General features: G+C 38.9%; 1 protein-coding gene across 1 annotated transcript in view; it reads left to right on the top strand.

Annotated features, from left to right (window-relative positions):
• DPYS (dihydropyrimidinase) overlaps positions 1-14,145 on the top strand; it is a 30,311-nt gene continuing 16,166 nt past the window's right edge. The window contains exons 1-5 of the mRNA XM_066334717.1: positions 1-379; positions 3,669-3,827; positions 5,988-6,167; positions 7,014-7,203; positions 13,683-13,839. Of these exons, the coding sequence (XP_066190814.1) occupies positions 110-379; positions 3,669-3,827; positions 5,988-6,167; positions 7,014-7,203; positions 13,683-13,839 (956 nt within the window). The 5' untranslated portion in view covers positions 1-109. The remainder of the gene's footprint in view (positions 380-3,668; positions 3,828-5,987; positions 6,168-7,013; positions 7,204-13,682; positions 13,840-14,145) is intronic.

Below are 14,145 nucleotides of genomic sequence, written 5' to 3'. Positions count from 1 at the left end.
TGTGTTTAGGGCCATAGGGAGAGAACTGCTGCTCTGGGAGGAGGGGGCAGTGAAGTACTCTGAGGCAAGAGCAACTTTCTGAGCTGAGGCCTCACTCTCACCTGCTGGCATGCCACCCCAAACCCAGGCTCGGCAGAGGCTTTTGATCAAAGGGGGGAAAGTTGTGAATGATGACCTCTCTGTGGTGGCTGATGTGTACGTGGAAGATGGAGTGGTGCAGCAGATTGGACCAAACCTGAACCTGCAGCCCTCGACTGGACTTGCTGTGCTGGATGCGACCAACAAGCTGGTGATCCCTGGGGGCATTGATACTCACACACACATGGAGTTCCCTTTTATGGGTAGCAGGTCAAAAGATGACTTCTATACTGGAACCAAGGTGGGTGCACTTGTGCACATCTGTGTGTGCATCTGGGCTTTCTCAGAGAGGGATGTCTGCTGGTCATCCAGCATTACTTCTAAAAGTGAGAATAGAGTGTGAATCACACGTGGCCAGTTGTTTCTATCCTTTTGATTGGGTCACTGTCATAAAACAGTTGGGGTAGTCAGAGGACCCCCCTCAACCAGTATGTTATTTGGGCTCCTTCAGAAACTACTGTGATTGCAGGGGTGAAATAGGGCATCATTTACCCTGGTGGCTGTCAGCAGGCAGACTACAATCTGCTTTGGTACATGCATCAAGCTTCATACTTTCCTGAGCAAAGGTTAACTGAAGCAACAGTTTAATTCTCCAGTGCTGTTTGAGCACTTCTGTGGTAATCTGATCTTTCTCCTCTGTTGGCATGAGGGAATGCAGACTTTTCTTCTGTCATTCACTTTGCTGCTTACTGTGTCCCTCAATCAAAGTCCACTTCAAATATGCTTTATAAAAGTACCTAATTTCTCCCAGTTTTACACTTTTTCAGCTTTTTCACTGATCTTTTTATATTCTCATGAATACATTTGAACAGTGTATCAATTACTCATATTGCCAGTATGCAATACATACAGTTTCCATAACTAAAATGTTCAAGGCACTTTTCTAAGAGCTTTGTTATGTAGACTGAAATCTTCTGTTGATAGAAAAAATCACATTTCTGTACTTGGCTTGTCTGCTAGCCATCACCTTCACAGAGACTGTTATACCCAGTTCCTCTCACAGGAGAACTGGGGTTTACTAAAAAGCAGAAAATAGTTTTTAAGGTTTTCTGAATAACTCTGAGGTACTTGTAGGAGAGGGAAGCTGCAAAACAGAGGCTACATACACAAAACAGGATATCCAGATAGTCACTTCAGTGCCTACAAGAAGATTCTAGATCCAGCTTAGCAATTAGATGTCAATAAGTCATAATTAGTTAGATAAGTCAATAAGTTAGATATTGTGGATATTCTTAACCCAGGTCAAAGTGTGGGAAGTGTTCAGACCTGTTCACTGAGGGTCCTTATCTGACAAATATTTTGGCAAGAAATTAAGGGCAACAGAGTTGTATTCCAACTATTGCAAAATATTCTACAATGATTAGCTAAGATTTACCCATTCAGTTGAATAAGTAAAGGCACCTCTCTTTACAGGTAGGGGGAGGAAAATGGTGTAGGGAATAAAAAGAGACTTCCAGTGTAGTTGTGGAACCCATGACTTTTTTTTCTTGAAGTCTATAAATTTTATTTAAATCCTGTTTAGCAAATAAGTCAATCAGTCTGGTTTAAAAATATTTGACAATTTGAACAACTTTTCCTGGAGAAAATGTTTTGCTCAATTCATTAGAGATTTATGAATACTTGTGTCACTCTCCAAACTTCTCTTCTTGCAAAATATACTGACATACTTACAATTATCCTTCGGATTTCTAAGTGAACAGAAGAAAGAAAGAAGGAGACTAATTGTTGTAGAAAAAGGAAGAGCAATACAGCATAAGGGACCTGGACAGGCTGGATAGATGGGCTGTGTGCAAAAATATAAGGTTTAAAAACTCCAAGTGCCGCGTCCTGCACTTTGGCCACAACAACCCCCTGCAGTGTTACAGAGTGGCTGGACAGGGCCCAGGCAGAAGAGGATCTTGGGCTGCTGGTTGACAACAGACTGAACATGAGCCAGTGTCCAAGTGGTCAAGAATGCCAGTGGCATCCTGGCCTGCATCAGCAATAGTGTGGGCAGCAGGAGCAGGGCAGGGATTGTTGCCCTGTACTGGGCACTGGTGAGGCCACACCTCGGCTGCTGTGTCCAGTTCTGGGGCCCTCAATTCAGGAAGGACATTGAGGTGCTCAAATGCATCCAGAGAAGGGCAACAAGGTTGTTAAAGGGCCTGGAACACAAGCCCTGTGAAGAGCAGCTGAGGGAGCTGGGGCTGTTGAGCCTGGAGGAGGCGCAGGGGAAAGCTCATCTCTCTCTACAACTCCCTGAAAGGAGGGTACAGCCAAGTTGGGCTTGGTCTCCCAAGAAATGAGTGACAGGACAAGAGGACACAGACTTAATCTGCACCAGGAGAAGTTTAGGCTGCACATTAGGAAAAAATTCTTCACAGAAAGACTGATTGTGGTTGGGCATTGGAATGGGCTACTTAGGGAGGTGATGGAGTCACCGTCCGTGGAGGTGTTTAAAAAAAGACTGGATGTGTCACTTAGTGCCATGGTTTAACTGATAAGGTGGTGCTAGGTCATAGCTTAGACTTATCTTAAAAGTCTTTTCCAGCCTAGCTAATGAATTCTGTGATTCTCTGATCCTATGAATTTGCATTGTGCATATTTTGATCTGAATTGGTTGTTACTGTTTTGCAAAGGGACAATGTTCAGAGCAATAGAGGGGATTAATTTTGCTAATCTGGAAGAACGCAACAATTTCAACAAAGGAATTTCTGTATTGGATCCATTTCTTTTATTGATCAATAAATAGTCAAGGATCTCGCATCTAAGTAATCTCACATTTTTTCCCCTCCAAAGGCAAAAAAAGTAATAATTCAGTTGTCCATAAAAGAAAGTGGAAATTATTGGTTTAAAAGCAATTTTTGATCACCATTCAGCTATTAAATAAGGTTGTAGTTTATTTATTTGCTTGACAATATTTATGTAGAGGATGTAAATTCCTCATTCTATTTAAAACCCTCTATACAGTTTTACTAAATTACATCCTGTTACTAATAAAAATACACTTTTAAACACTTTTAAAATATTTTGGTGTTAGACAAGAGTTGGGGGATTTTTATATTGTATTTTCAAACTCAATGGGTTTGCTTTTGTTGTTGTTGTGTGTCACATACTTAATATTTGCCTGTCACTCAGGCTTATTTTTTCTACTACACAGACTCTGAGGAAGCATGTCTCAAGTTGACAATGCTCTTCTAGTACTCTTCTTGCCTCAGTGATTCCACACACTTGAGGAAACTCACTGATGCAAAAACACTACCGACACATCTCCAAATTTTTGATAAGTTTTTGTACATGAAAATAAGCTTCTCCTTCAGTGTGTGAACGTCACTTGGCTTCTCCCGAACACACTTTGGAGAACATTTTTCTCAAAGCAAATGAAATTAATCTCCTTAATCATTTTTCAAGTCTGGTCTTTACTCAGGGGAACTCCTCAGTGGCTTTTGGTTTTTCAGTGTATCCAGATTCATTGATGTAACGGAGTTGGAGAGGGTAGAAGGAAATTTGCATTCTTTCTCATTGCTAAATATGAATTTTCTTCTTTTCAGGCAGCTATAGCAGGAGGAACCACTATGATCATTGACTTTGCCATCCCTCAGAAAGGTTGTTCTCTTACTGAAGCTTTTGATACATGGAAAAGCTGGGCAGACCCTAAAGTCTGCTGTGACTATTCATTGCATGTGGCAGTTACATGGTGGAGCAACAAGGTAGACACACAAGTTGATTTAAATTCCATAAATTTGTACCACACCTGCTTTGAATGAGTCTTCACATGCTAAATATAACTTGCTGGTTAGTGTTTTTGTGATTAAAAACAACATTTGAAATAGCCCACACCCTTCTGAGAGTAATGTATTTGAAAAAAATCTGGAGATAGCCTGTATCTCTGGATAATACTTTACAAAGTTAAAGGTAGGGATTGTGTAAAATCAAGACAAGGCAGTTCAGAGGAGGAAAGAGGATTTTACAATAATTTTTTACAATAATTTTGTCTTTTGTTGCTTGAACATGAAGTTTTATGCTTTTGATGAGTTGTGGTGGTTTTGGTTGGTTGTTTGGTTTGTTTTTTTTTAAGGGTATAGTTGAAAAATATCGTACTTGACTTCATTTGTAGAGGAAAACTTTTCCTGGGTGACTGCAGTAATACCCCCTAAAAAGTAAAGCAGGACTGTAGCCAATAGTGCACTGAAGGTGAAATAATCTAAAAAGCCTTTTTTAAATTTACATATGGGAGAATCCCCTTTGCTGAGTGAATGTTTGCTGATAGCCTGAAAGCTTTACTGATAAATTAATTTTTCAGGTGCTTGATATCTGTCAGAATGTTTTACAAGATTTTTCTGTAAAACTCATGTTTTACAAGATGAGTTTGGATTCTCAGAGAACTGTGCATCAGTACACAGATATATTAACTAAATTCTTATTTTATATATGAGTACTTACTCTAATTTTAAATTCTAAAATATATGCACCAAAGCTTTCACTCTGCAAACAACACATTTTTGGTATTCTGTGTACTAAGTGCTAAAATAGGCTAACCACAACTTCTAACTTAAGGCAAAGACATGAAGTAAATTCTTCAATGAAATATAAGTAATGTGCATTTGAAACAGCCTCAGACAATAGTGGAATTGTACTGACAAATCCAATAAAACTGGGAATGTAAATCAATGAAATGTAACTGTTACAAAGAATGTAACTGTTTTTAAAGGCCAAGATTAATAGAAATAGAAAGCTTGGGCATTTTGTAGCGGTAAAAGGCCTGGATGAAGAAGACTGATATTTTATGCCCATCTGATCAGCTCTCATCTCATCAGGATTTGAAGTATTAATTAAAAGCATACATTCTTTACAATGCCTTCTGTTAGTTGTAGTAAATAGTGAAGAGGATAAATGACATGCCTCTATATTTGAGCAGGGCCTTTTGTCAGGTATTTATTTGATAATTCCCACTCAAGATATGCTCCCATCCTTCTTCTGGATAACTAAAAGTAATTTTCTTGAGTTTTTTGTATATCTTACCCTTCTTGGGCAGATTAAACCAAATTATTAGAGAGAAGATGAAAAGTAATATTTTACTTTTTGAAAGCAATTAATCCCATGGAAATTGTAATAGCATTACAGACACATGTCAATTACTGTAACCATCATTTTACTGGGAAGGGAGAGCCAATGTCGTGTAATATATGTCATGCAAGAAGCCTGGAGATGAAAATATGTGTCTTTCTTTCTTTGTGATGTAATGTTTTGCTGGGCTTTATAGGCTCTAGCAGAAACAGGGAATCCTACCAAGAAGTGAATACAAACCAACCAACAAACAAATAACAAAAATACCACATCAAAAACCTAGCAAGCCTGTACTTACCATTTTGGAGCTGTTTTGTTGGTCAACAAAATGTTTCAAAAGGCTGTGTGTGTTGTTTAGAGTCAGGACAAAGCTCTAAAAGATGAAATCTTTTATGTCACTGTGTTTGCTAGAAGCTGCAGCCCATTGCAATCCAATTTTGAAAGTCAGTTTAGCACAGATGTCCATGTTATGTGAGTTGGACACATTGACAGTAAGATTAGAATGGGTGTTTTCAATATCAGGAGGTTTATTTGAAATAAAATTCTTTCTTGTTACCTTTTGTAAAAAGCATTCTCTCCCACAATTAGCTTGTGCTTCCAATATTTGATCTGCAGTACTACTCTTTTATGTGTTTTCAGAATAAATTTAATATAAGAAGAATAGCCTAAGCCAGTCTTTAAATATGTGACTTGGGCTATTTGTACTGAACATACATTTGATGGGTGAGTAAAGGCTCACCCTCCATGCTTACAATTTCTTTATACAAAATTAACATATAAAATATAATTGCTGTATTTTTCAGGTGAAGGAAGAAATGAAAACTCTTGTTCAAAACAAAGGTGTCAACTCCTTCAAGATGTTTATGGCCTATAAAGATATATACATGGTCAATGATGAGGAACTGTACGAAGCCTTTTCCTGCTGTAAAGAACTCGGGGCAGTTGCTCAAGTCCATGCGGAGAATGGGGAACTAATTGCACAGGTGCACATTTGACATTTTGTCCATCAAAGTCAGGAACATAGATGGTCCTATCCCTAGGTCTCTCCAGATATTGTCAGCTCATGCAACAGAAGCAAATTCAGAAGTATGGAGAAAGCTTCACTGACAGGGCACAGAAGTCTCAACCTCCCTCTGTGCATAATTAGCTTTGCTTCATACTTGCCACTGCCACTTCAGTGCTGTGTGGAGGCACTGAGACTTCTGAGGCCCTGAGGGTATAACTGCACTGGTTATACTCGACACCAGTGATAACTCAAGTGGCTGTAATAGAATAGTTTCTTCAACTATTCCGGTCAATAGTGCTTTGACTCTGCCCCAGGTCCCATTATGGAAATTAATTAATTGCTAAATAATCTCAAATCAGCAAATCTTAAATTCCTGGAAGAGAGTAGGGACAAAACCTTTTGCCTCTTAAAACCTTGGAGTTTTCAGAGGCTCTGGATATGCATCTTTGTGCTTAGTAATGATTTTCCCTTTTTTTCTTTCCAATGAGGGTTAGTAGTGTCATTGGGCACCATTGGCCATGATATTTCAGTGTACCTATTGAGAGAGGGGTAGGGTTTTCAAGAGCAGTGATTTAATCCTGAAAGCCAGTGAAGTGTGTTCTCTGAATTTACTTAGGTATTCTGAGACCTGAGTTTATTGAGAGATATATTAGATTTCAGATAAAACTACAGTAACTTATTTTGGAAAAAAATTGTAACTGCCTAGTTTTTTTCCCTTGAACTGGCTGCAATGGCTGGTTCAGAATCCATTTGACTGGCAGCATGCCTATGACACCATAGATACACTTTAACTGGCTCTTACGTGCTTTTATCTGGTCTCCAGGGTGCAAAGAAGATGCTAGCAATGGGAATAACTGGCCCTGAGGGTCATGAACTGTGTCGTCCTGAAGAAGTGGAGGCTGAAGCTACACAAAGAGCAATTACCATAGCAAATGTTGTAAACTGCCCCCTTTATGTAGTCCATGTAATGAGTAAATCTTCAGCAAAGGTGATCAGTAATGCACGAAGAGAAGGTAAGTCTTAATTCTTTTATGCTTGGACAATGGCATTGGGGGAAGGGTCACGGAAAACCAAACACAGCATTCATATTTTACTTTTTATGAGTGTCATAGGCCTCAGATCATGGGTGATTTTCTTGGTGTAGGATGTCTAAGTGGTGGGAGTGTGTCAGGGGGGTGTGTGTGTTGTTGGACACAATGGGAGCAGTATGAAAGAACAGCAACCAGAATTGAGATTGTCCCTCCTCCCCAGAGCAAAATTTTTTCTCTTTATACTGTACCTCCATTGTCAAAGTGATGGCCAGGACAGCATTATTGCATTAAAAATTATGTGACCAGTTCAAGACAATAAATACTCTACTCTTCTCCTGAGTTTGTCTGCAAGACTTTACCAGATACCTTCATGAGAAACTCTGTAACAGAGACCACACCATATTTTTACGGATGGTGCCATGATGTACCATGACTCTTATTCACTGGGCACTTAAAAATCACCGTGAAGATGACAGTGTGTGAAAGCCTTGATTTCCACCAGTGCAGGTTTGCACTGCAGTGTTCACAAATAATTCTGGTCATCCAAGGGGGCCTGACTTTCCTGACCATCTGTTAGGCAGACTAGAAGCAGCCTGAATGCCATAGGTATTCAGGATGTTTTATCTCCTTATCTGTAAGTTCATCCAGAGCAGTACATGGAACAACAGCAGTGTGAGGAGACATTATTGAGGTGGAAGGAGCAGGACAGGAGCATAAAATTTGGAGGACCTAAAATTATCTGTCCCCATTATCTTTTTTACACCTCTTTTACTATGTTTTTACAAATTTTGCATTACAGCTTGTTTTCACCTGACTTGGTATGAATTTCATACAGATCTCAGTTTCCCTATTTCTTGTCTTTAGGTAATGCCTACACAGGGGGCATAGAAGTTTGTAAAAGAATTTACCAGAATTTATTTTATTGGCACATCTTTTTGTGCTGTGCTATATTGGATTCCTCCACTAGATGCCAGTGCTGCCAGGAGTGTGGATTATATCCATCAGTTGCTCGTACATTCACAGGCGTTGTGTGAACATTAACTACAGGAAGCTATGACAAGATTTGAAATACTCGGATTAAAGATGAAAAACTGGCTGTGAACATAAAAGTGCTAAGACAGTGTTTTATAATACACTGTTCAAGTAAAGAATTTTATGCTGACAGTAAATACTGTAAAACATTGATTAGGTGTGTGGCATAAGAATAGTCTGCAGTGCCAGTTTGATTACTGAGGAGAGATGTATGCTTTTCCATTATGTACTAAGAAAAAATTGGGACAATTGATGCACATTGTGGTGCAAATTGTATTTTATAGCTTCCTGAGCTGATGCAGATTCACCAATGCTTCCCTTTGTGCAGAGCAACATATAACAAATCTTCATAATTCATATTACTCTGAATAGAAGTATACTGTTTAGGAAAAAAGAAATCTAAGATTGATCAAGAAATTTCAAAAAATAACCTGAGTATGACAAAGGTCATTACAAGAATTGTAGTTTTTCATGAGATTGATCCGTATAAATTTTGGTAATTGAAAATTCACTATTGTTGTTTTCAGTAGAAGTTATTTTCCTTTTTTCAGTAAAGAGTGGTAATAAAAAGCACGGAGTTCCAGACATAAAAATATATTCTCAAAGTATTGTATGAGTGACATAAATAAAACTGCAGTATTTTCGTGAAAGACATTCAATTTTGACAGGTTAAAAAGCACTCTAATGTGAAAGTTATGTAAACTCTTAAATACTGGAAGCCTCTCAAACATTTGAAATATTTGCTCTTTATTCATCTTTTCAAGATTATTTCTCCATGTCTTGATGCTGGCTTCCTGCTATTCACAGTTGTGTCATTTTTCATGTTCTTTTTAAGCACTTAGCTTGAAATAAAAAGTTTGTGTGCATATTCATCCCTGCTCATGTCCGAGGAAGATTGATATGCATTCCAATTTCATCACTGACCTCAGAGGAGGAAAAAGGGATCTTCAGTGACTGAAATCTATTTTCTGGTTGACAGTGTGATACCAGAATTGAAGCATTGCTTCTCAAATTCTATGGGATAGTGATTTTCCTAGTGAAAAATTTAAGTCAGAGCCCAGTTCTTCCTTGTCCCTCATTAAGCTGTATAAGATGAGAGCTAATATTAGAAGCTGAAGACCTGATAGAGCTTGGTCAAGACAGTAGGCATAATTCTGTTGTCTTCAGTGAGCTATGGCTCAGACCTTGAAGGTCAAAATCAGTCATACATACTGTAAACAAACAGCAGTTCTTATTCTAGATTAAGCAAACTTTAAGAGAAAGAGGTGAGCAAAAGTCTTTCCTTCTCTCTTCCATGCCAGAATTCACCATCTATGTCTGCTCAAGCAACACCACTCAAGGAAGGAAACCTCCAGATTATAGCAGCATGTTTTTCAAGTACATCTGTAATATACACCAAATATTCAACAGGGAATCTGAAACCCCACATTGTGACCATTGCTGGAGAGGAACAGGCTAACTCATGCCCCCATTCTGTTCTTTCTGAGGGGTCCTACCAGTCTGTTTGCCAGAAGCAATGGTTCACCAGTCCTCCACTGAGAGGGTCAAAGAGAGCACTTCTCTGTAGAACTGTCCTTGCTTGTCTCAGTGGGCTGTTTCTTCATCCCTGTGCAAACACGGCCTTGAATCTTGACAGAGTAGGTAGAGGAACTGTATTCTTTTACAGAAGGTCAGTCTGAGAGTGCATGACACTCTCATTCCCATAGGTGGGAAGACAAAAGGGATTCTCTTCCTGCTATTGCGTAAAATCTTCCCTCCAGTGAGAATAAAAGGCTATACAGCTCTGGCATGAGGCAGTGCAGAACCTCCTCCTTATTAGGATTATCTGATGTGAACTTATTGGGGAAAATTAATGTGGCCTTGACACCCATTCCTGCCACCAGAAATGCTTGTGGAGAGAGCAAGGCTAATAAAATGTGATTTAGGTGTGATTTACACTGCTTCCCCCTTAACAATGCTTTCAATCTAAGCTAAATCTCAGCTAAAGCTGGAGACCATAGAATCATAGAATGGCTTGGACCGGACCTTAAAGATCATCCAGTGTGATGGTTAAAGATCCTGTCCCTTTCATCATTTAATGTGCTGCTACTGCCAGGAAAATGGGACTTTCTAGTCAACACCTGGAGAGCCCCATCTTACTAAAAAAGTAATTTTTAGAACAAGTTTCTCCTTTTTTTAAAAAAGTGCATGCAAAAATATGTCCTTGACCAGATTCTAAGAAGCTCACTTAGGCTTACAAGATTGGTTCCTACCAACAGTCACTGGCTATGTCTCTTCTTAGCAATGTCCATTGCTGAGGGAATAAAAAACTCTCAAGCTGATTCTGAGCAGAGGGATGCAACTAAAAATATCAACTTTCTAGTTGTCTCATGGAGGACGGCTCAGGTCCAGACTGTATATACCCTAATGGATGCAATGCTATCCCTGATAGCAGGGATAAATAAACCCTGCCTTGAAGTTCTGCTCCTTTCAGAGCATAAGTTGTATCTTTGCCCCACATGACCTTATCTTAAGTTCTTCTAAAACTTCTACTAGAATAAGAACATACAGATCCGTTTTTCAAATCTGTAAATGTTAGTTTACTGATACACAGTATCAGTAAACATGTATCAGTATTGCAACTCTTTTTGAGTTCTGGTACATGGAAAAAGAAATTGCAATTGAATGCTCTTCTTTTTGATAAAGTAATCTATTAAAAATAGCTCTGGCCAGCCAGTTTGGGCATCTGATAAAACAGACACCAAATACACAGCTATTTACCAGCTGCTCAGATGTGTCAGGAAGACCAAACAGCAGAACACTCGGTGGTTCCTTCATTTTATTGAATGCTAGAAAACATAACAATTTCAAAGACATGATTTATTACTGCATTACTTCATTTCTATGCCTATAGGCAGAAGCCAATATAGCTAGAAGAATCTTAATGCAGAATTTCCTTTTTACTAGGTTTAAAGCAGAATCTTGATATTATTGTATCCTTCAGTCTGGCTAGTCATGGCCCAAATGAAATGCAAGAAATTGCACATTCAGCAGAACTGTCCAGAGGTAGTCTGTTGAAACTGAAGTGTTCAGACTCAAAAATCGCTTGAGGGAATAACTTCTACTCCTTCCCACTCATGGGAACAAAGAGAACTGGTCAGCTCAAACTCTGCAGAAATTCTGTCATCAGCCGTGGTACATGAGTTAGACTCAGTTCAGCATATACAACTGGGAGCTTGGAAACTTCTTGTCATTTTCATGTTGTGAAACTATGGTGAGAAAATTATTTTCTTATTATTCCCTGAAGTACTGAATAAGCAAAAATGTATTATTTTCCTGCAATTTCACTTTAATAATTTGTAACTATGTCCTAATGATTCATAGCTCAAGTTTACTTTGGATGAAAGCTTCTTTAGCATGTTTAAATGCAGTAGGAGGGGACACAAACCACACTTCCCTCTCCCTCCCCTTCCTGGTGGCTTTGATCATGAAAAATCTGTCAAAAGACTAATTGGTAAATATGAAAGATTGGTTATACATACCAAACTTTCTCTATATACATCTAGATTGGTGGCAGCCTACCCCCAAAAACAGTGTTGGAGCTGGCCAGGGAATGCTAAGAGTTCCTGCAAGAGTCAGGAAAGACCCTGAACTAAGGGGAACTAGGTTGCAACCTAATTTCATCAATTCTCCTGGTTTTATCCATGTCTCTTCTTAGGTTTCATCATTCAGCTCTGAATTAAGAAAACACTAATCTGCTCAAGTCTCCTCATCAGTGAGTGGTCATATCACTTCCATGCATGGCCTCACAGTCAGTGATTTTGAGTTCTGAAAATAAGATGAAAAAAAAAAAAAACAACCCAGTAAATAACTGCCAAAATCATGTTTTCAAGTCTAAAAAATGGTGGTGTCCCACTGAGCTCAAGTATTAATCTATAACATATGTTGATAAATGGAACTGAGAACTTAAAATGCTCCAACCCAAAGCATCAATATGAGACAAGCACATTCATCATGTCAGAGCATGCTGAGGTGGTTGTAGGAAATCAGTAGTGCTAACAGGGAGCCTTTAGGCTGTGGACAAAGTTGTACTAGGTAGTACTTGGAATAAATGTACAATACAGTAACACCAAAGCAGACCTTGGCATCATGTAGAAATAAAATTGTTTGAGGCTTTTTTGCAAATCTAGCACCAAAGATTTCAGGAATGGCACTTGTGCAATGAGAAACATATTTTGAAAATAAATGAGTTCCTCAGTAGCTATGTATGCCAGCGCAGGAGTTAAAGTCCAGTAGCTCACAGAAGGAGCAGTCTAATGTACAGAGAGAAATCTGCAAAGCTTTGCTTTTTGTTTCCCAACAGTACCATGACTGTGGGGCATACACACAGAAAGTCAGACAAAGGTCACAGCCTTGTATCAACTAGCAATCACCAGCTGTGGCCTTGCTGGAGCAATGCAGTGGTAGCTCTAATAAAAACTGTGCCTGGAGTGAAATCTGGCCTCCCAAGCAAAATCCCCATTGTCTGTAGGGATCAGGGGAAGGAGAAGGCTCTTGCTGGGACCCAGCCAAGGCTGCCTTTAACCAGCACCCACCGGCCTCTGAGTGGGTGTGGAAGGTCCCAGCTCATTCTGGTGCTTTAGTGACCATTGCAGTTGGAGGCATCACCACCTGTCAGCTACAGAACTGCAAAGTGTATGGACCACTCTCTCAGGGAGTGAAACATCTTGTTCTGATGAGTTTCAAACTCATGTTTCCCAGGAGAAAAAAATAGGTAAAATATGCTAGCTTTGTCCAAAGGCTAACAGCTAGTCTGGGTTGGTGTCCTCTTCTGAGAAAAATAGGATAATGTGCAGTAAAGGATAAAAGATTAAAATTTGGGAGATTACTTTTCAAATGAAGTTATTTATCACCCTTGATTTGGGAAATCTTTCTGTAGTTTCTGGTTTATGTCTCCTGCCATATTCTTCTTCCTGGCATAATTATAGCCTGACAATTAAAAGTGCCACCTTGAAAAGTCTGTATGCTGTATATATTAACTTACACTGTAATGTAGTCAGTAATTTCAGAGCACTAAACAAGTGCTAACAAGTATATGAATCTTAAACATAATTAATGCAACTGAGGACTACATTCCTTTTGAAATCTCAATCACATTCCTAGTAAACAATGTGTAAAACCCATTATAGTATATCTGTCAACAATTTAATTAAAAAACTTACCCAAGCAATGTTCTTAGGAGGAAATATATTGGGAAATCACTAGCAGAATATTCAGAACAAAGATGCTGTTTTATAGTTTAGTTTATAATGTCCTTCTGTATGTTGGTGTTTAATTTGAAAAACTCATTCAAATTTAAATTCATTGCCACCAAAAATATCCTCAACTGAGGAAATACAAGTTATGCATTTTTATGTTGTTTGATGATATCTTTGCTTTACATTTTTCAGGAAAAGTGGTTTATGGGGAGCCTATTGCTGCAAGTCTTGGCACTGATGGCACAAACTACTGGAATAAAGACTGGGCCCATGCTGCAGCATATGTGATGGGACCCCCACTGAGACCAGACCCATCTACTCCTGGTTTCCTCATGAACTTACTGGCCAAGTAAGCAGATGAACAAACAATGACTGCTGATAACCAAATGCACAGCAAATTTTGTCAGGAGTACATAATAGCAGGCTGATGCTCTGGAGATTTTCTAAGTACAGAATGTTACATTATGAGAAAGAAGAAATGGAAGGTGAAACCACAGACGAAAAAAAAATAATCTGCTTTCATATTTTGTTTCTCTGAGCTCTTATGGTCTCCTGTCCACATGTGATTTTATTCAATAAGCCTTGCCTTGCTCATACTGCAGCAAAAATTGTAGCATGACCAATAAGGCTGTAAGTCAGTGAGAAATGTGTAAAA

The sequence above is a fragment of the Sylvia atricapilla genome, chromosome 1 (genome assembly GCF_009819655.1).
Source record: "Sylvia atricapilla isolate bSylAtr1 chromosome 1, bSylAtr1.pri, whole genome shotgun sequence".
Lineage (NCBI taxonomy): Eukaryota > Metazoa > Chordata > Aves > Passeriformes > Sylviidae > Sylvia > Sylvia atricapilla.
This window is presented reverse-complemented; position numbering and strand designations above follow the sequence as displayed.